The sequence below is a fragment of the Mus caroli genome, chromosome 11 (genome assembly GCF_900094665.2).
Source record: "Mus caroli chromosome 11, CAROLI_EIJ_v1.1, whole genome shotgun sequence".
NCBI classification, from domain to species: Eukaryota; Metazoa; Chordata; class Mammalia; order Rodentia; family Muridae; genus Mus; species Mus caroli.
In genome coordinates, this window is record NC_034580.1 from 67,739,498 (window position 1) to 67,760,981 (window position 21,484).

The following is a 21,484-nucleotide window of genomic DNA, read 5'->3' on the forward strand; positions in this document are numbered from 1 at the left end:
GAATGAGCATATCCGGCATAAGAATGAGCATATCCGGCATATGAATGAGCTGTCCTTGGTGCTCTGCTCTCCCACAGGACTGTGTGCAACTGAACCAGTACAAGCTGCAGAGTGAGATTGGCAAGGTAGGACCAGGGTGGGATGCGGGTGGGGATGGTGCTGCGGAGTCCTCTCTGAGCATCCGCCTTTCCTCTGATGGATCTGGGGAACAGAGCCAGGAACACCCAGCCTGACTGGGAGATTATCAGAGGAGGGCAGAGATAACTTCTGACTCCTGACTCCTGGGGCTCTTAATGGAGACTAGGGAAGACAAGAGGCTGCGTGGAGCTGTGAGGCAGGAGTGGGTGGTTCCCAGGGCACAGGAGTCCCCTCCTCATCTTTTGGAAATGTAAGTCCCAGAACCAGGTGGTAGGAGATAGAGTGCGGTTGGGGTGCAGAGGCTGGGACCGAGAGCTGTTGAGAGTGTGGCTGTGTCTTGAGGGGCTGACGATGGCTCTCTCTGCAGGGTGCCTATGGTGTGGTGAGGCTGGCCTACAACGAAAGTGAAGACAGACACTATGTGAGTCTGGGCCTGGGAACGGGTGTTGCTCAGGTCAGGCCCCACAAGCCTGAGAGTAGGAAGAATTGCTGGGGGAAGGGGCCAGGGCTACCTCTTAGCGGGAGGCTCCTGTTCCTGAGGTGTGCTGTGGGAATGAACTTCCGGTTTCTTGGGGTATGTAAGCAAAGCCTGGCTTCCTCTGAAGAGAGAACAGGAGGAAGGCCGAGACTGGGCTATGGCCTAGCAGACATATACCTGGACACATGCTCAGGGCCAGTGGTAGCTGCCTGTGTGCTCATCTGGACCACAGTCCCCATGTGACCAGCCTTTCCTAGCCCCTGGTGACTGCACACATGTGATATTTCTGTCCCCTTCTCCACAGGCAATGAAAGTTCTTTCCAAAAAGAAGTTACTGAAGCAGTATGGCTTTCCTCGTATGTATGCCTTGACCTTGGGAGCTCCTAGGCCAGGGGGCAGAGGAGGGAATGGTCCCTGACTACTTTCGTTTAGGAGTCAGGGTAGAGGGTAGGAAATGAGAGCAAAGGCCTGGGGATGGACTAGGCTTGGTGAACTAGAATGAGATCTCAGCTTCGTGAGGGTCTTCCTTCAGGACCAGCGCCTTGACTCGCTTTTTGGCCACAGGCCGTCCTCCCCCCAGAGGGTCCCAAGCTACCCAGGGAGGGCCAGCCAAACAGCTGCTGCCCCTGGAGCGTGTGTATCAGGAGATTGCCATTCTAAAGAAGCTGGACCACGTGAATGTAGTCAAATTGATCGAGGTAGGAGGGGTAGGGAGGGTACTGGAGCTTGGGTGGGGTGGGTCGGGTGTGCTCAGCCTACCAGGGTCTAGGAAGCAAGTGGATGAGGCACTGGGGGGGCAGAACATTTTTGGATGGGACGGTGGAGGTATTGAGGCAGTCCAGGCTGGTCCAGGGTGTTCTTGCTCTGGGTGATGGGTAGCCCTGGAGGTCACTGCAAATCCCTTCCCCAGGGGCAGGGGTTGTCATATGGAGGGCTGATGGCGAGGTCAGTAATACTGAGGCCCCTCTGTTGGTGCTTGTACAGTTCCTGCTCTGTGTCCATGGTAACTGCAGGGCACAGGAGGGGTCTGGGTTCCCCAACTCCATTCCTCAAGTCCTATGCCCATGTCTGCTCCCTCTGACCAGGTCCTGGATGATCCCGCTGAAGATAACCTCTATTTGGGTGAGTGACCCAGCTCATACCACAGCAGCTTACCTAGGGCTGGTCCCAGTGAGGGCTCCCCAGGGACACACAGAATGTTCAGGGAGCCATGACCTCTTGTTCTCTCAAACCCTGGATTCTCTTGTACAGCACTGCAGAGTGAGACCTATTAATCACATTTTGTGACTATTTCTTGGCCCCACTCCCTGCCCCCGACCAGTCCGGGTCAGTATGGTTCTGCACTCAGTAGGTACAAGAAGCTGGTTAAGTCAGTGAATCTGGGGATCCAGCCTCAGTTTTCTTACCTATAAAATGGGATAATAGGGTTGGGAGTGTAACTCAGCAGTAGAGCACTTGCTCAGCATGCTTGGGGAACTGGGCTCAATACCCATCCCTTCAAAAATAATAGTTATAATAATAAAATAATAAAATGAGGTAAGAGTGGTATGTATCTCCGTAGGGTTGATGTCAGGAAATGTGCATATTTGTAATTATCCTTATTAATATGGATGTTATTATTTAAGTTCTTTATTCTGATTGATCATTGGGCTTTTTTGGGAGGATATTTTGGAGAAATGGGATAGGAAGGTTGGAGGTGAAGCTCTAGGGACTGCCCAGGACTTTCAAGAAGACCCTGGGTTTCTGCTCCATCACAAAAAAGGGGCGGGGCAGGAGAGCTATCTTTCGGTATCAAGAGGCAAGGCATTGGTCAGGGGTGTTATTGGCCCTTTAGGGAGCTTCAGGAACGTCTGCCCCTTCTCAAGCTTCCTCCCTGGCAAGGGGTCCATGCCGAAAGTCTCTGCACCCGAGGATCCGGTCAGGCAGGCCCAAGTGGGGAACCTTGGCACTGGCCACCCACAGCCTTACGACACCTTTCTTCTCTCTTTTCTTTCAGTGTTCGACCTCCTGAGAAAGGGGTGAGTTCCCGTCCCATTCAGAAAGGTCATTTCTAATCCAGGTCTCCTACCCTCCCTTGGTCTCCCTGCAGAGCTGTACACCAGCTCTCGGGGTAAATAAGAAACCTGGGACCATTCAAATGAAGGCCGGTGAGGATTGTGGAGGCTGGGGAGCAGGCTGGGAGAGGGATGGGCTTTGATCCAGACCTTGACAAACTAGGAAGATACTTGGATGGAAGCAGGAGGAGGGATGTTTTCATGCAAAACTCATACTTGCACTTAAGTCACCAAGGGTTCTTTGAGCTTTACTACCGACTCATGAGAGAGGCAGAGAGAAAGCCAAGGATCAGAGAAGGTACTTATCCTGCCCAAGGTTACACAGCACGTTGTTGGGGTGTTTTAGCTCTGTCTGCCTGCCCTGTTTGATGTATGAGAATATTTGCAGAGCAGCTGACATGGTCTGGTGAGTACAGGGCTGGGTGGACCTGAACCCCTCCCTGCCAAGCCTCAGAGAAAGCTTATGAACTCTGCCGCTTCTTTCCTGAAAAACTAATGTTTTTTTTAAACCTGCGTTTAAAATAAGAAGTTTTTAGGAACCGAGCCTGTAGCTGAGCTGGTAGAGTGCTTACTTAGGCTGTACCACCTCGAGGGCTCAGTCCCTAGCATGGCATAAAACCAAGGAGGGCAGCTAATACCTGCAATCAGGAGGTGGAGCCAAGAAGAGTAGAACTTCAGAAGTTCAAGGCCATCACTAGTTACATAGTGAATTTCAGGCCAGCCTGGGCTACGTCAGACCCTGTTTCACCACCACCACCACCACTACCACCATTACCACCACTACCACCACCACCACCACCACCACCACAGATATATGGTTGCTTTTTTGGAGACAGGACCTCACTATGTTGAATTGACAGAATTTGAACTCATGGTGAGTCTCCTGTGTCTGCCTCTGAAGTGCTGGGGTTACAGGCACTTACTGTAATACCAGGCTGTCTTTTATTTTTTGTTTTGTTTTGAGACAGGGTCTCACTATGTAGCTCTGGCTGTTGAGAACTTACTGTGTAAACTAGGCTGGCCTTAAAGCCACAGAGATTCTCCTGACCCTGCCTCCTGAATACTGGGGTTAAAAGTGTGCTCCTCCACACTAGTTTAAAAAGTGGAAGTTTACATTGTTGCCCATGTCTGTAACTGATAATCTGGAACACTATCTATACCTATCTTCATCACATGTTATACATTCTGAAACATTGTATTTCATTAGACAGGGGTGGGGGTGGGGAAGACCCACTTGATTGATTTTCTGACTCTTGAGTCTGGGTCCACAGTTTTAGAGCCACCTTAAATGGCACCTTTGTAATTATTTGATTATACTTAAATCTTACAAGAACTGTAAGCCAGTGGAAAGAAAGATACATTTGCCTTGAAATTATGATTAAAAAGGGATAGATGGGTCAGAACTTTTTTTGGCGTATGGGAGAAGCTAGTATCGGGAGAAGCTAGTATCTTGATTTCTATGAACCCATGAGCACCAGGATATCAGGAGAACTCCTTCCTGTTCCCCAATCCGTGCAGCTTTACAGAAGTACTCCTGATTCCACTGAACCTCCTCCCTCCTCCCTCACAGGCCAGTCATGGAAGTGCCCTGCGACAAGCCCTTCCCAGAGGAGCAAGCTCGCCTCTACCTTCGGGACATCATCCTGGGCCTCGAGTACTGTGAGTGAGACCGCCTGTCCACAGGGACTGGATCTAGAGGACACGGGAGCCGGCTGTGCCTACGCTAAACAGCCATTGAGCCCTTCTGCCAGTCAGCGCTGGTCTACCAATCAGCTTTAGTGGAGAAAGGGGCGGGGAGGTGTGGGTGGAGGACCTAGTGGACTTCACTGGGCATGCGCTAGATTATTCGCTGTGCATTGCATTCACCACTGTGTGGCTCTGCGTGGATTTTCTGTCCCGGTCTTTTCTGCTGGGTTCTATCCAAGCTTCTCCTCGCTGCAGAACATCAGGAGATGTGGGCTGGAAGCGATTTGTATCCAGCTGCTTGGGGAAAGAGTGTGTCCTGGCATAATGCCTGTGTCGATGGCGGGGTAAGCTTAGCTGTAAGGACCTCTAAGGCAAGAGCTCAGGGGCGCATAGGTTCTGTGCCAGGAAGTACATTCACTTATTCATTTATTTTATCCATTCACTTCACTCACTTACGTGCACCTACGTGGGGCACAGATGATGGTCCAGGACTGAGGGAGCTCTGTGTGGTAAGTGATGCCTGCCAGGGCTGTGGAAGCACATGGGCCGTGACAGGCTTTCTGGAAGAGGCTGAGATCAGGTCCTAAAGAGTAGGGTTCACTGGCCAGCTATGAGGGTTGATGGTAGGAGAGCCTGTCAGGCAGAGGCAAGAGAGAAGGGGGGCTGTTCCGTCTGGATGGTGCATTCAAGTGGTGTAAAGTGGTGGCTAATGAGCAATGGTGCTGGAAATATCTCTGAGGAAGACTTTATGACCGAATCCTGTCAGTATTATGAGGGCTCTGAGCAGAGGAAGCCTGATGGGATTTGCTTCTTAGAAAGCGCTGCCTGGCAGCTGTGTGGTGGCTGGATGGGGTGTGAGAGGCAGCCAGCTGGCCAGGGGCAGGCTATTTCCACAGCTCAAGTGACAGATGGTGAGGTTGGTTGGGATTAGAGCAGTAGCAATAGGATGGGAAGGAGGTAGGGTGGCTGGCCTGGGGAGACTAACTGGTCTGGGGAGAGGAGGGCCTTCAGAAACATAGGGCTCTGGCCTGAGTTGGGAAATGGGGTGCTGCCTATCTTTCCAACATCTTATCTGGACCTGTTGTGAGTGAATTCTCGCTCCCTAGCAAAGGTGTAGCCCACATTGACACGGGGAATCTTTCTGCTACTGAGCCCCTCTAGTGTCTCCAGGTTAGCGCTCTCTTTGTACATGTAGAGAATCTGAGGCACATAGACAAGTGTTTAATACGTAGACTCCAGTGAGAGTCCATAGTGTATGAAGAATGGGAGCGTTTTCTTCTTGGTCTGTTGGTCTAGTAAGCAGTGGGCAGTTACAGCCCTTCCAGGGTTTGGCTGTATCCCCTTCCTTTTGTGGGTCCTTCTCCTCTGCCGAGGACCCGTCTGCCATCTCCTAACCCCACTTCAGATGCATGCTAATCTTGGACTCTAGTTTACAATCTCTTCAGGGCCCAGATGATCCTGATGAAGGGCATTTCTGGGGTAAGGGTTGGCACCCAAAGCTGCAGAATAGATGAAGGAGGCATCTGTGCCCCAAAGACTTGTGGTTCTGGTCTCATGGCGGGACCAGCTGGGACTGGTCAGAAAGGCCCAGATAATGGAGGCAGGTGTATTAAGATAGACACTGAGATGCAACACACACAGAGGCATTTTTTTTTTCTTTTAACCTCAGGTGTTACTATGTAGCCCAGGCTGGTTTCAGTCTCATATTATGGATGACAGGCACTGTGTACCACTATACCCAGCCTGGACTGTCTTCACCTTAGCTTCGGTTGGCTGCTTGCTCCGAGGTTGAGAGGAGGGGGAGGGGGAGCAGAGGAGGAGGAGCTGAGGTGGTTTTGAGAATTTTTTGAAACAGGTCTGTAGGGTCAGAGAACAGTAGGGAAAACTGTGGAGTTTCTGTTTTTCCTTTTCTCGTCTGAGAAAGGGTATTGCTGTATAGCCCAGGATGGTCTACAACGTGCAGTCCTCCTGACTCAACTGAGATTACAGGCATGTATCAGTCTGCCTGGCTAGAGTGGGGGTTTTCTTTTTGGCTGGTGATGGGGGTTGTAGACAGAAGTCAAGTTCCGATACCGAGATGCATATCGATACAGTTACCTGTTGGACATCTATACATGTACAGGACCTGAGTTCAGGGGCAAGCCTAGAGTTGAGAAAAGAGTTAGACTGTATTCCATGGCCACATGGGTATCATTTGGGCCTTTCCTGCTCTGATGGGGATGTCCGTTTAGTGTCCTTTTCTGATAGGGCTAGACCCTGGAGACAGGGCAGGCTCCAAGTGTTCTGTACTGTTTCTGACTGGCTTTATTCTGCTGGCGGTCTGACCTTCACCCCAACCATCTTCATCCTTGTGGTGCTGAGGCCTGGTGCTTCCTTCTCTGAAACCCTGTTATTCAGATCCCTAGGGCTGAGGCAGTACTGTTGTGTCTGTAGTACAATATATCCCCCCACAGGCCAAGCATCAGTCCTGGGACCTTGGGATAGGCTTCGATACAGTTTGGGCCTGCAGATGGTGCTGATGTGGGAAGGGCCTATGGAGAAATTCTCCTCCCCAATATCTTCCTGTGACTTCCCTCCTCAGCAGGAAATGTCCTGTTTGTTGAGGAAAGAGCACTGGACTTGGAGTCCAATGACTCCCAAGATTCCCCTCAGTGTCTTCAATTGCATTATGGAGCAGGTGGCCCCAGTGTCATCTCGTGAGGTTCTCTCATAACACGAGTGGACATAGGCTGGGAAGCAACCGCTTGCTTCCTAGGCTGGGTGAAAGCAGGAGGAGTGATCCTCCAAGCTTGCATATCACCTGTTTCTCTCTGCAGTGCACTGCCAGAAGATTGTCCACAGGGACATCAAGCCATCTAACCTACTCCTTGGGGACGACGGGCATGTGAAGATCGCCGACTTTGGTGTCAGCAACCAGTTTGAGGGGAATGATGCTCAGCTATCCAGTACGGCAGGGACCCCAGCATTCATGGCCCCGGAGGCCATTTCTGATTCCGGCCAGAGCTTCAGTGGGAAGGTGATTCCTAGGGCCTGGGCTAGGTTGGGATTTGGGTGTAGGGGCAGAACAGCTTGCAGGGGGGAGGAGAGGTGAGGGCGGGGAGGGGGAGTGCTTTGCAAGCTGAGAGCTCCAGACTTCTTGCATCTAATAGTGGCATGCCTGCCTTTTTCCTGGAGACCAACATATAGCCCATGTGGGGCTCCTCTGATTTCCTAGTGAATGGCTACAGTATCACTTATATCTCTTACTGCTGCTTGTTCTGTGTGGGGCTCTGTGCTGGGCCGTGTGGTACAGGCAGAACTGAAACAATCCCATTCATATCATTCCGTTGGGTGATGAGGGCTGAGAGTCATGGTCAGAGGAGGGTGGAGGTTTCCTTGGGTCCTGGATATGGCAGGGTCTAGACTGGGCCATGAGCTGGATGCAGAATCTAGGAATGTGCAAGAGGATTGAGAGGCATAGGGTTGGTTGGGGTTTAAATTTTTTATGTGCCCCAAGGTGATTATGAATGCAGCCCAACACCAAACTGTAAGCTTACTTACAACACGGGGGGATGGGGGGGGGGGGGGGAGAGAGAGAGAGAGAGAGAGAGAGAGAGAGAGAGAGAGAGAGAGAGAGAGAGGTTGAGATTGATTCTTGGTCTCACGGTTTTCCAGAGGTGCCTGCCTGGTTTAGGGGACTGAGTGCCTCTGCTTTGCTGAGGTGACAGGCAGGTTTCCTAAGGGTACTGCAGCAGTGTGGATGCCTGCCCTCCCTGCCTGGAGCTTACTGCAGCACCGATGCATGCTGCCTGCTGTCCCGGGAAGGGGATGAGGTAACTGGGCAGTGTGGGGCTTAGAGTTCAAGCAGAAGCCAAGGGCATAAATTAGTTTTTTCAACTCTTTTATTTGAGGCTGGGCAAATAGCTCAATGGTAGGCCACTGGATTAGCATGTATGTGCTGGGGTTCATAAAACAAAAATCAAAAGGGAGTTTTTAAATTTTTGCTATAATTCTAAATTTACTGAAAAGTTATAATAAGAGTATAAAGGAATCCTGTGTGACTTTAAAAACAGTGTGTTATTTTATGCTGTTGGTGTTTGGTTAGCATGGATGTCACTGGATCAGCTGTATGCCTCGTATCAGTAAAGGCCAGAAAGGGTGTTGAGTTCCCTGGAATTGAAATTACAGGGTGCTGTGAGCCACCATGTGGGTCCTGGGAACCAAACCCACGTCCTCTGGAAGAGCAGCCAATGCTCTTAGGCACTGAACCATCTCTCTAGCCCTTTGCCCTCACTCATCAGCTTTGCCACATTCGCTCTTTCATTGTCTTTGTGTTTCCGAATATTCCTATTACATTTTTCTGAATCGTTCAGAAGCTTATTTTGAGACAATATGTCTGCTTATCACTATGTGCTTTAGTGACTTTCCTAAGAGCAAGGGTATCCTCTTATATAATCTCAGGCTAGTGACCAAGGTCAGGAACTTGTCACTGATGGGACTGCTCTATAGTGTGTTGCACACATGTAAGTTGTTATGAAATAGTATTCATGTTCTCAGCTTGCCTGTTTTCTTCTTCTTTCTGCTTTTCTTTCTTTTGTAATCCTGGAGATCCATCAGGGTCACCTGTCATATTTCCTTAGAGTCCTCTGATCTGGAGGCATCTCTCCCTCCACCCTTTTTCTGGGGTGAGGGGTGAGCACAGGGCATCACATATCCCATGCTGCTCTAGAACTTGCTCTGTAGCTGAGAATGACCCTGAAACTAGTGATTCTCCAGTAGCTACGGCCCAAGTGTTGGTTATAAACACATTATCCTGTGTTCTCCCCGGCCTCCAGCTTCATGCCCTCTCTTTGTCATTCTGACTTTAATGATTGGAAAGCAGACTGATGTCTCAGGACACACCAGTTTGCACTTGCCTTGTGTTCCCTGGAACGATGGATGAATAGATGGATGGATGGATGGATGGATGGGTGGATGGGATGGATGATGATGGTGGTGGTGGTGGTGGTGGTGATCTGTGTCAGGGGTTGCACACATGAGCATCCTGTGGAGAGCCCCACCCGGGCCTGAGAGGAGCTGTAGGAGAGCATGGGGATAGGAGGGACAGGGGTTGTCTCTGGCATTGGAAGCAGTTGCACAGTAACTGAAGCGAGGCTCTCTTGAACCCAGAGCTACTTATTGAGCATGAGTTCAACACATACTGCTATTTTGGAAGTCCATCTGTGTCATGGAGGCAGCAGATGACCTCATGGATGAAAGGAGGCTTGGAACCTGCTGCGTTAGAAACAGTGTCTGTTCTGGGCCTGTCCCTAGAAAGCCCACAATCCCAGGAATGTCACAGTTCTATTCTGGTCATCCTTGGCATCTCCCCTGTGCCTAGCGCAGGGCCCAGCGCATAGGTCAAGCCTCAGGGAGCGTTTGTTGATTGACACCTGCCTGGGGAAGGAGGGTCCCTGGAGGGCTCTTCCACAGCCTAATAAAGATGGGTGAGGTAGGAGTGGGGGTGGTCATACTTACTGACACAGCTTGTTTCTTTCTAGGCCTTGGATGTATGGGCCACTGGGGTCACGCTATATTGCTTTGTCTATGGGAAGGTGAGTCCTGGGGACCCTGCAAAACTGTGTAACTGGATTCAAGGAGCCAGGAGTGGGCAACAGATGCAGAACCTTTTTCGTGTCCCTAGACAGAACGGCTTTTGAAAAGCCCACCTGGGCCAAGAAGTCTGAGGGAAGAGAGGCCTTTTGTTTCTCTTGCTCCTCTCTGGGAGGGATTGATTTGTTGTCCCGGGACAGCACATATCCAAGAGGAGGTGATAGTGGTATTGCCTCCTCTCCTTCAGAGTGAGCCCCGTCCTCTCCGATGTCATTCATTCTTTCATCCATGCAATCATTTCTTCACAGCGTTGGGTCTTGCCGACCTCTAACCCTGACATGATCAAGATCCCACAGGTGCTTTGGCTCTGGTGACCGCACTTAAGGAGGCAGGCGGTATCTCAGTGAACATGTCCCCAGACGCCAGGGCCTGAGAGAGGCAGGCCCTGCTGCAGGCAGCTTTATTGCTGGTGGCAGGTGCAGCCAGCATAGTTCTGCAGTGACTCATCTGCTCAGTTACATTTGCTGAGCCCTTGCTGTGTGCCCTGAACAAGTTAGATGGGGCCTTTCCCATCTGCTGGGTTGGGGGTGGGGCATAAACTGCCTCGCACCCCTGGCCCCCTACAGTGTGGATCAAGGCCTACATCCTGTCTGTCTCTTCTTCCCACAGTGCCCGTTCATTGATGACTACATCCTGACCCTGCACCGTAAGATCAAGAATGAGGCCGTGGTGTTCCCTGAGGAGTGAGTTGTCCATGGAGGGGGGCGGATCATGGAGGCCCCGCCCCCTACTCCTGAACTTTAGTAGAGCGTTTGCCCTGTGAGGGTCCCATCTCAGCCTTCAGAGTTAGAAAGGGGAAACTGATCCTCGGGAGGGGCCAGAGCAGATGGGAGGCCTTCTGTCCTTCCATCTGAGGAGTGTGATTGGGATTATTCTTGGTCCCAGGAAAGTGAGGAAAGGACCCTCCCTCGTTCATGGTGGCATCCTGGTCCCTTTCCTTTTCTCTGCCTAGGCCAGAGGTCAGCGAGGACCTCAAAGACCTGATCTTGAGGATGCTAGACAAGAATCCTGAGACAAGAATTGGGGTGTCAGATATCAAGGTGGGAGATGAGAGGCCTTGTCCAGGGCCAAGGTCTGTGTTCCCTTCAAGACGGACCTACCCTGGGATGTGTGTGTTTGGGGGAGGAGGTTGGGTTTGGCATTTCTGGGTTGAGGACTCCTTCGAGGTCAATGCTAGGGATGCTTGGGGACCTTAGCTGGTTGATGTCTAACCCTTCCCTAGGTTATGACCCTTGTTGATGACCCTGGCCCTTCTCTATCTTCTGGGCTCTACAGTTACACCCTTGGGTGACCAAGCATGGAGAGGAGCCCCTCCCTTCAGAGGAGGAGCACTGCAGTGTGGTGGAGGTGACCGAGGAAGAGGTGAAGAACTCAGTCAGGCTCATCCCCAGCTGGACCACTGTGGTAAGAGGGTGAGGGATGATGGGACTCTCTCGTCTAAGAAGGGTGTGGCCACTGCTTGGGACTTGCTCTGTTCTTGGCATTTGAAGGAACAGTGGGGCATCAGGTCAGTCAGCCACAGTTCAGGGGCCATGGAAGTCCCCGCTCCATTGGAGTCTATGGACTTTTGGAATAAGGTCACCTTATTCAGCCCGATGGAGAGACCTGAGGTTTGGGGAGGGCCATGGCAGGAAGAAGCAGTTCCTTTCTTGCCTACATTCTGTGAACTGCTGCTCTACCTGAGGCACCACGCTGGTATCTAGTGACAGTGAAAAGCCTGGAGACTTGGCTCAAGACCTCCACCTGTCAGTTAGACCACACCCTACCCCATGAATTTACCTGCTTAGACTGGGACTGGCTGGCCAGGCCTATTCCCCACATTGACCTCTCCTCCCCAGATCCTGGTCAAGTCTATGCTGAGAAAGCGTTCCTTTGGAAACCCATTCGAGCCCCAAGCACGCAGGGAAGAAAGATCCATGTCTGCACCAGGAAGCTTACTGATGTAAGTACAGTGGGCTGAGGCCTGTGGGCTGAGGCGTGGCACTGAGATAGGTCTCCAACTTATATTAGTCTGGAGCTGTCGCCAGAGCCTAGGGACATATCCAAGTTTCAGAGCAGGGCCCCATTTGCACCCTTGTCTAGGCCCAATGTCCTCTATGCACACACTGTAAGAGATGAAGACTTAACACAGCCCTCCCAGGGACATATTTTCTTTCTGGAAGCCTGCTTTGGTCATGCTCTCCTGCTGGGTCCAGCCCAACTCTCTGGCTTCTAACGTGCGCTTCCCTTAGCCCTTGGCAGTTAAAATCTACAGACAGAGTCAAGTCTGCTCTTTATTGAAGGCTGGTGTCTATGGAGAAATGGGCCCTTCTGACCACTTACCCTGGCCCCAAGCTGGGCATGTGATGCCCTCCTGGGTGCCTCATGTTATCCATCGCCAGCACTTTGTTCATCGGTCAAGTCCATGTGGACCAGCTAGATAGGTGACAAGGCTGGAGGACAGGAACCCATTTGCTAAGGGGTCCCTACTTTGAACCACATGTATGAGTTCACCACTTAGAAGTTCTCTGAACATTGATTCTGGCTTCCAGTTTTTTTCTGCTGCAGTAAAATTCACCTTCCAGTTAGAGTTTGTGTACAGACCTTCAGAGGGAACTGTGAACTGAGATGTGTTCCATCTGAGAACTATGAGGTGTTGTGAACCAGAATATCATGATCCTACTGCAGATGGGTACCTCTCTGGCTGTGAGAGAGCTCAGGGAGAAGGGCTGATCATTTGGCTTGCCCTGTGGTAAAGGCACTTTCCCAGGGAGGTGAGCATGGACGTAGTGCAGGCTTGCCCTTGCAAGGAGTGGCCACGCAGTGAGGTAGACCTGGGGGATGTCTGCACGTTTCCTCCTTCCTCTCTGAGGTAATTGGTATCTGGGCCCTGGTGCTGCAGTGGATCATGGAGGATTTGATAAATGAACTAGGATGGATCTGAGAGTGAAAAGGATGCTGTTGATGATTATGTAGGGACAACAGTCTGACATCATGGCTGTGCAGGAAACGGGACCACTCCAGCTCAGTGCTTGTGTCCTGGAGCCCCCTGGTGGTAAAATGAAGTGGCCTCTAGTTAAGAACAGTCCCAGTTTGTTCCCTGAAACTGAACAAAAACAAGGATCCAGTACACTTTAACCTCATCGAGGGCCTTGGGACCCTTGGTAGACTCCATTTGTAACATTTTATGATATTATTAGTCCAGTTCAATTGATCCTTTGATTGGATATTTTTAAAACAAAGGTTGAGATCGGCGATGGGTAATCAAATTCAGGGATCTGTTGAATGGTGGAATTCCAAGACTGATGGTAACTCGGCCCTGTGAGGAAGTTAAAGAAAATACACAACGAAAGCCTTCTACCCACTGGGGTCAATATGGAAGACCTTTGACCTGGCCAGTATTCCTGGGATACCAGAAAGTCTTTCGGATCAGATGGTCAGAGATTCCTGAGAGGCCACCGAAGGGTTGTGGGTTGAGGCTGGGTCCAGGGGAAGTAGCAAGAAGGACTGCGAAGATGGGACAGATCCTAGGGAAGCTAGTGTGGATTGGGGATCTGAAAGGCTGTAGGATGGTCAACCATATGTGAATGTATGTGAGAATCCCCTGTATACACCACTCTGACTCCTGGGATCTCCCTGCCCCTGGTGTTTCCTAACAGGAAAGAAGGATGTGGAGAAGGGTGCAAAAGCCCAGAGCTTCCCGGAGTCCAGGAGGATGAGGCTGCATCCTGAGTCCCTGCATGTGCCCAGGGCCGTCGGCAGCATGCTCATTCCGCACCTCCAGAGGCCCACCGCCCTCATGCAATAGTCGCCCCTGCAGGCAGGAGGCTGGGGACCGCAGCCCCTCTCCTGGCCCCCCTCACCCATTGTGCTGCATGACCTGCGCACAGGCACATCCAGGGACAGGATTGGAATGTGTGTCATCTGGGGCTTGGGGGTCCCAGTTGGTCCTCTCTGTTCTGAATCATCTTGCAGGGAATATTAGAAACCCTACCTGACTGGTTGGTGAGGCCCAGGGGAGAAGGCAAGAGATCAAAATGGCAGGTAGAGACCTGGTGGGCTGCTTCTTAGGGAATGCCCATAGGGATTGGTGGCCCGCCCAGCTGGTGTACACAAGGAGGGCGATTGCCTCACCTCTGTGTGGAAGGTGCTGAGTGCTGGTGTACTCAGATCTCTAGCGTGGATGCTACGGATAATGGCACGTGCCTGGGAGCAGACTCACCTTGGAGAATCCAGATTCCTCTTTCATTGTCTTTTACCTGAGGGCTGGGATGGGAGCAGCTGTCGTGGGGAGCATCTTCCTCCGGCTTCAGGTAGTCCCTGGCACACTGTTTGGCAGTCATCTGGACTTGACATTCATAGACTGTGTTTTATACTCTGCACTTGCCGGAGAAAGGGCTGAAGTGGATGCAGCTCAGAGCATAGGCCAGAGCCTGGAGCAGTGTACTTTGCCTGCCAGCCTCCCTTCCTGTCTTATGGATCTCCGGAATGAAGGGTACAGAATACCAGCAGTGACAAGGAGGGTCACGACTCTCAGAACTGTGGCCCCGCAGATGTGGAAGTAACTGGGATCCAGGCTCTGAGCCGACGCTGGCTTACTCACCACATGCCTATGATGAAGGATAAACTGCCCGGTTGGGAGGCAGGTGGCCCTTCGGCCAGTTGCTTCAGTATAGGGCATCATACAGTCAGCCACACAGGTCAGAGCTGCACACAATTGGGACACCCATGGACAATGCCCTTCCAGAACAGATGTCAGCTCTCTGGATTCTGTGGTCATCTGGCTATTCTAATGTTTACGGATAATGCTCATAGGGATTGGTCCCCAAAGGGAGATGAGCAGGACTCAGGTAGCCCTCTCTGAAAGCCTCCCGGAAGAGATCTGGCTGCCCACTTGGGTTTCAGAATGCAGGAAGGTTGGACTAGAAAAGAGAGGCCGGGTAGGAGCACTGGTTCCCACTGTATCTCTGTGCCCATGGGTGTACATTGCTCCTTCATGTGCACATGTGTGTGCGTGCCCATCTGCTGTATACAGCACACTTGCATGTCTCATACTGGCACATGCATCTGTAATATAGTTTCTACATCAACTTATACCTAGGAGCGGCAGGTAGCCCACTGTCAAAGGGCTCCCATTTCAACCCAATTCCTCTGCACTAAGGCAGCCAATGGAACCCAGGGCTTAAAAACAAACCATCTAATCCTATTTCTAAGAATACTTTTATAGAGTGACTGGGAGGCAAGTTAAATACCAACCAGTAAATAACAAGGAGTCAGGGAGCTTCGTGGATGGGACCCACATGGGAGAAGCTGTCAGTTGGGTGGCTGGCCTCATTGACCCCAGTGGAGCCAGGAAGGCATGCTCACTGTCGCCTGTTGCTGAGAGCTTTGGTTGGCTTTGGTTGTGATTGTAGCACAAGTGAACAAACTCCATAAGAGTGTTTATAAAACTTAACTTCTTAGGAAGTGAATTACAAACAATAAAAAGCCCTTTGTTGAGTTTAAAAAAAAAAAAAAGTCTTTGCATGTCTTCTGCATCCAGACATGTTTCTTTCTTGTCACAGTTGACTTGGCTCAACTTTCTGGAAGGCACCGGAACAGCATGGTAGGGTAGTGAGAGGTGGAAGGTGGGTTCATGAGGCTAAGGACTCCTGTCGCCTGTGCAGCTTTGTGGAGAACTGGGTGCTTGAGAACCATAGGACACATTTCCTTTGGGAGGCAGAGGCAGGCAGATTTCTGAGTTCGAGGCCAGCCTGGTCTACAGAGTGAGTCCCACGACAGCCAAGGCTACACAGAGAAACCCTGTCTCGAAAAACAAAAAACAAACAAACAAAAAAAGAAAACAAAAAACGATATTTATTTCATGTATGTGAGTACACTGTTGCTTTCTTCAGACACACCAGAAGAGGGCATTGTATCCCATTACAGATGGTTGTGAACAACCAGGTGGTTACTGGGAATTGAACTCAGGACCTCTGGAAGAGCAGTGAGTGCTCTTAATCACTGAGCCATCTGTCCAGCCCCTACATTTCCTGTTTCACAGGGGTTCGGGAAGGCTAAGTTGGGGAGCTGGCATGCCCAGTGTCTTCCCCGGGATGTCTTAGCCTCAGCACTGACACTCTAGTCATGGATGGGGTCCTCCAGGGTGTTGATATCAAATGTCATCCTTGAGGTCAGACAGTCTTGTGTTTGAACACAAGTTTGGCTACCTACCTAATAATAACTGACACCTTTGGCAGGTCATTTCAGGAGCCTCAGTTTCTTCATTGGTATAGTACAAATAGTATCAGCACTTTGACAGAGTTTTTGTGACAGTAAATTAAGTCCTTGTTACAAGAGACTGGCTTGTTATACAAAATTCAGAAAATGAGCACCTTCTGGGGAAACCTGGGTCTATTGCCCAGCAGGCCCTATATGGCTGCTCTTAGCCCAGCACTGGTCTTGCAACTGGATGAAGCTGATGAGGACTGAAGACCAAGATGACCAAACTAGAGGCTATCAGTTGGGGATCAGTTTTTCTACCTGAGGAATGCAGACCCTCAGTGTTCCTGACTGCTTCTTGGTCGCAGTATGCTCCTGTGAGGGGCAGTACCACAAATGCCAGACCCATACGTGGGTTTTGTTTCCATTCCCTCCCTATCCCCACAGTCCCTCAGTTTCAGCCCCTAACTCTCACCTCACTGGTCTCCAGCCCATGTCCCCACTAGCTCCTAGCAAGAATCCCACTCTACTATTCAGGGCCTGCTTCTGGCCTCTCTGGGTGCTGGTTGGCTCAGTTTCTGCCCACCCACCCATTCACTTCTCTCTCCATCGTGTCTTCTAGCCCACAGACCCCTCCAGGGTACTGCCCTCCCCACACCCCCACCTCTGTCTGTCAAAGAACATTATACCCTCCGTCAAAATGGTTGGGTCCTGAGAACATTGATGAGAATCGCAGGTGCTCCATGTGATTTCCCCATGAATCTAATCCATTTAGCGTGCACATTGGTAGGACAACTGAGGCCCAGAGAAAAGTACCTTAGAAAAGTGTCAGGTTAGAATCTACATCTCTTCATCACTAACCTCCCACCCAGGCCTTTCCACAAAAGCTCCCAGGAGGATTGTAAGCCCTACACATTCCAAGACATCTGGGAAAACCAGAGTTAGAAACTACTATACCACATAGGGGAACTGAGCCCTAACAACAGTGGGTCTGATTAAAGGTTTGGGAGGCAGTGGAACATGCCTTGGGGAACCTTGGTGCCTATGAGAAGATGTTTACAGGCTGTGAATCCTACAGACCTGTTTCCAGGTCTCTGTTTCCTCAATCTCTCAGTCTATATGGTGGCTCAGGGATGGGGGTGGGGGATGGGAACTTCTGAGGGTTTTAGATTTCCCAGGGGATACTGTATCTCAGGTTACAGTGTGACCTCCACTATACACAGGAGATCACACTCAGACAGACTTCACCTTCTCAAATGTAAATAGACAGTATTTCACACACACACACACACACACACACACACCGCCGTGGGGAGCTGGGGGTAGGTAGTGCTGGGTCCTGGGTGTCTACTGAAGACATGATCAGTACAGCAAGTGGCAGTCTGGCTGCACTAGGCCTCTGAGGTGTCAGTGCTACTGAATTCCAGGCTTCAGTGTTAGAGCATCCTTCCCTAACACCCTTCCTCCACCCACACTTGTAAACTGTACCTGGTGGCCACAGACATTTCTCCAGCTGAGATGAGAACAGGTCAAAGCTTGGGTCTTCACTGTCCTAGAAACCCACTCTCCAGTGTTCATGCCTCCCTGCTCCTCCCCACAACCGACCACTTACTGGAAGGTCACGTGGTCAGAGCGATACACAATGCAACTTTCCTCTGCTACGGTAGTTTTAATGAACAGTGAGATTTGACACTGGGAGGGGCGGGCTCTGCTGTGTTCCAAGCTGACCTTAAACTTGCTCTGATTCTCCTGCCTCTTAACCTTTTGTTTGAGTGCTGAGATTACAGCTGTGTGCTCTCATGCCTAGTTTATTCTGTGCTGGGGATTGAGCCAGGACTTTGTGGGTGCTGGGTAAGAACTCAGTTAAAGTAGGCACACACATAGCCGATGTCTTTATTTTATATTTGAAAATTATATATATATATATATATATATATACACATATATATATATATTTAATATTTAATTTTGAGTATTTGTTTTACCTTTTCTTAGGGGTGAGAGGAAGGATAGTGTTTTACAGCTCAGGATAGCCCTGCCATCCTGGTGATCATCCTGCTTCAGCCAAAACTACAGGTGTAAGCAACCGTGCTCAGCTCTGACTGCATGTGAGTGTGCTTATATGTAAGTATGGTGTTTGTTTGTGTCCATGTGGGTATGCAGTGGTTGATGTATAGCTTCCTTGATTATGTAAGTACAGTTCACTCAGCGGCCAGCAGAGGGTGTAAGATCTCCTGGAGTGTAGGCGGTTGTGAGCTGCCTGATATGGATGCTGGAGACTGAACTTGGGTCCTTTGCAAGAGCATATGTACTCCTAACCATTGAGCCATCTCTCTCCAGCCTCCTCCTCTTTATTATTATTTTAGACACTTAGGTCCTCTGAAGGAGCATTGTATACTTGTAACCACTGATCTATCTTCACTTTAGTTTTTGAGACAGGGTCTCTCAGTGAATCTGGACTACCAGATTTGGCTAGGATGGCTGGCCAGTGGGTTCAGGGATCTGCCTATCACTGCTTCTCCAACACTTGGGGTAGATACCCGTCACTTTGCCAAGCTTTTACACAAGTGCTGAGGATTTAGAATCAGGTCCTTGCACTGCAGGGATTTTACCAGGTGAGCCATCTCTCCAGCCCTACTAACTGTAACTGTTTGAAAATTATTCTTTACCACCTCCTAAATTCCCTGTGGTTTCACCTCATTGGGCTGCACTGTGGACAGCATGGCAGAAGAAGCAAGTTGGGTGTGTTAGTCAGGGCTCTCCAGAGTCATTGAACTTATGGGTAGTCTCTATATAATAAGAGAATTTGTTGATGACTTACAGTCTGTAGTCCAACTCCCCAGCAATGGTCAGCAGCATTGGAATGGAAGTCCAAGGATCTAGCAGTTGCTCAGTCCCACAGGGCGAGCAGGCAAAGAACAGTGAATCTTCCTTCTTCCAATGTCCTTATGTGAGCCTCCAGCAGAAGAAGTGGCCCAGATTAAAGGGGTGTACCACCACTGCTGGATCTGGGACTTGCTTATCCCAGGCTGACCTTGAACTCGGAGATCTCCTTGCCTCAGTCTCCAGGGATTAAAAGCGTCTACTATCTTATCTGAGCCTAAGCTTCTCATGGTCACAATGACTCAAGATCTCCATGCCAAGATCCAGGTCAGAAACATGTGTCTCCCAGCCTCAAGATCTGATCACAGGTGAGCCTTCCAATCTGGACTGTAGTTCATTCCAGATATAGTCAAGTTGACAACCAGGAATAGTCACTTACAGTTAGGACCAAGTCAGGAGAAAGGCATAGGGCTGTCTGGTAGCAGCCTGGGAACTTAAGTGTTGACTGCCTGATAACCACCCCCTCCTGTGGGTGCCCCAAGGCCTCTTTGCACTGTAATTTCAAATCCCTCTGAATTGAATCCTCAAGCTGCAAGTCTCTTTAGGAGGGAGAGAGGCCTGTGTGGCTAAGTAATTAACTGCTTTTGTTTCTCCTACCTCCTACTCCACAGGCCTAGAAAGATAGTGTAATGGTGGGGTTCATGACTGTCACCCACAGCTGGCCATCCCAAACACAAACAGTTCTATAAAACACACACTAGGGAGCCAGGCATTGGTAGTACATGCCTATAATCCCATCACGTAGGAGGCAGAGGTAGGAGGACTAGGAGTTTAAGATCATTCTCAGCTACAAAGCAAGTAGTAGGCCAGCCAGTGCTACATAGCAAGATTCTGTCTCAAAACAAGAGGGCTGGGGTAAAGCTCACTGGTAAAGGGCTTTGTTAGCATGCTCAAGTCTCTGGGTTGCATTGTTAATACAGCAAAAGGAAAAGGGAAGGAAAGAAAGGAAGGGGAACAGGAGAAAAGAAAATACATTCCATTCTTTTAACCCAATTTTGTACTTTGCATTGCAATCAATTGATGGTACCATTCTAAGGAATTCCATCTTGTTTGTCCCATGGTACAGGCCCATTTCAAGAAAAGCTTGGATGTACAGTATCACCTCTGTTGGATCTTACAGCTGCACATAACTAGCTCATTCGGTCCTTATATTCTTCTGTGGAGGTGTGCCACTGTTCTATGTTCTGAGGTTCCGTGCCATGCCCAAAGTGACCTAGTGTATCTGAGCCTGGTGACTTTTCTGTTTTAGAATGATTTGCCCTTCGCTGAAAAGATTTTAGGGGCTCAGATATATGGTCTCACCTATTCCTGGTTCAGATTGGGAGATAGGTCTAGAAAGGGCTAACTAAATATGAACCAGGAGGAGACACAAAGTCAGGACTCATGACAGACAAGAAGTCCCTTCTTCAAGTCTGAACAAGCCTTTCCTCTTTCCCAGCCAGGCTCTTACTAGGAACATTTGCAGGAAATCATGCTTGTGAGTCTCTGGTGAGCAGAGCTCCCAGAAGTGACAAAACGGGTCTAAGCTCTGGTTCTGCCCTTTGACTAGGTCACTGTGATCTTGAAGCACCTCTTCCCCTTTTAAGATAGGATCTTCTGTCGTTTAGGCTGGCCTCAAGCTAGCAATTGCCCCTTGGTGTAATTGGAGGATAACCTTCGGATCCTAATCCTCCCGCCTCTATCTCCCGAGTGCTGGGAATACAATCGTGTACCATCCCTTTCCAGTTTAAATTTAGGCAGGGTTTTACCTTGGATCCCTGGATGGCCTGGAACTTAGAGATGTGCCTGCCTCTGACTGCTGGGATTAGAGGCATGTAACCCCTACACTGGGCCCTAGTTTAAAAATTTGACCACATAATATAGCTCAATTACTGGTAGACTTGACAGAGCCAAAGCTTACTACGGAAATAACTTTTTTAACGCTCAGATTGTCTAGATGATAGATCACGGTAACCGCTCAGCAGTTCTTAGAAGTATAGTCCTCAAAGTGTAGGTATTTTGGAACCTCGGACGACGCTCCACCTCCATCCCTGCTTCGTCCCGCCCCCTACTCCGCGAAATCCCGCCCCAAGCCGGCCCCAGGTTCCTAGGTCACCAAGGGGGCGCCAGAGATAAGGACAGCTTTCTGGTAGAAACAGACGACGCTCTAGGTGATAGCGGTGCTCCTCTGTGGTCATCAGCGACGGCGCTCTAGGCGGCGGGAGTGAGGGGCGGGCTTTCGGTGGTGCGGCCGGCTGGCAGCTATGGCGGCCGTTCGCGGCCTGCGAGTGTCTGTGAAGGCGGAGGCCCCCGCTGGGCCGGCTTTGGGGCTTCCGTCTCCCGAGGTGGAGTCCGGTTTGGAGCGTAGCGAGCCGGAGCCCATGGAAGTGGAAGAAGGCGAGCTGGAAATCGTGCCGGTGCGGCGCTCCCTAAAGGAACTGCTCCCGGTACGGGC

The 21,484-nt window shown here is 50.4% G+C and overlaps 2 protein-coding genes across 4 annotated transcripts in view; both read left to right on the forward strand.

Annotated features, from left to right (window-relative positions):
- Camkk1 (calcium/calmodulin dependent protein kinase kinase 1) overlaps nt 1–15,483 on the forward strand; it is a 23,253-nt gene extending 7,770 nt beyond the window's left edge. For all 3 annotated transcript variants that reach the window (XM_029483234.1, XM_021176646.2, XM_029483235.1), the window contains 14 exons: nt 78–125; nt 506–559; nt 921–972; nt 1,181–1,314; nt 1,702–1,738; nt 2,613–2,634; nt 4,241–4,329; nt 7,173–7,372; nt 9,876–9,929; nt 10,597–10,670; nt 10,940–11,027; nt 11,263–11,391; nt 11,826–11,929; nt 13,626–15,483. In XM_029483234.1, coding sequence (XP_029339094.1) covers nt 78–125; nt 506–559; nt 921–972; nt 1,181–1,314; nt 1,702–1,738; nt 2,613–2,634; nt 4,241–4,329; nt 7,173–7,372; nt 9,876–9,929; nt 10,597–10,670; nt 10,940–11,027; nt 11,263–11,391; nt 11,826–11,929; nt 13,626–13,698 — 1,158 coding nt within the window. In that variant the 3' untranslated portion in view covers nt 13,699–15,483. The remainder of the gene's footprint in view (nt 1–77; nt 126–505; nt 560–920; nt 973–1,180; nt 1,315–1,701; nt 1,739–2,612; nt 2,635–4,240; nt 4,330–7,172; nt 7,373–9,875; nt 9,930–10,596; nt 10,671–10,939; nt 11,028–11,262; nt 11,392–11,825; nt 11,930–13,625) is intronic.
- Nucleotides 15,484–21,244: 5,761 nt separating this feature from the next.
- Nucleotides 21,245–21,484, forward strand: part of Ncbp3 (nuclear cap binding subunit 3) — a 31,042-nt gene continuing 30,802 nt past the window's right edge. Inside the window, exon 1 of the mRNA XM_021176645.2 lies at nt 21,245–21,476. Coding sequence (XP_021032304.1) covers nt 21,294–21,476 — 183 coding nt within the window. The 5' untranslated portion in view covers nt 21,245–21,293. The remainder of the gene's footprint in view (nt 21,477–21,484) is intronic.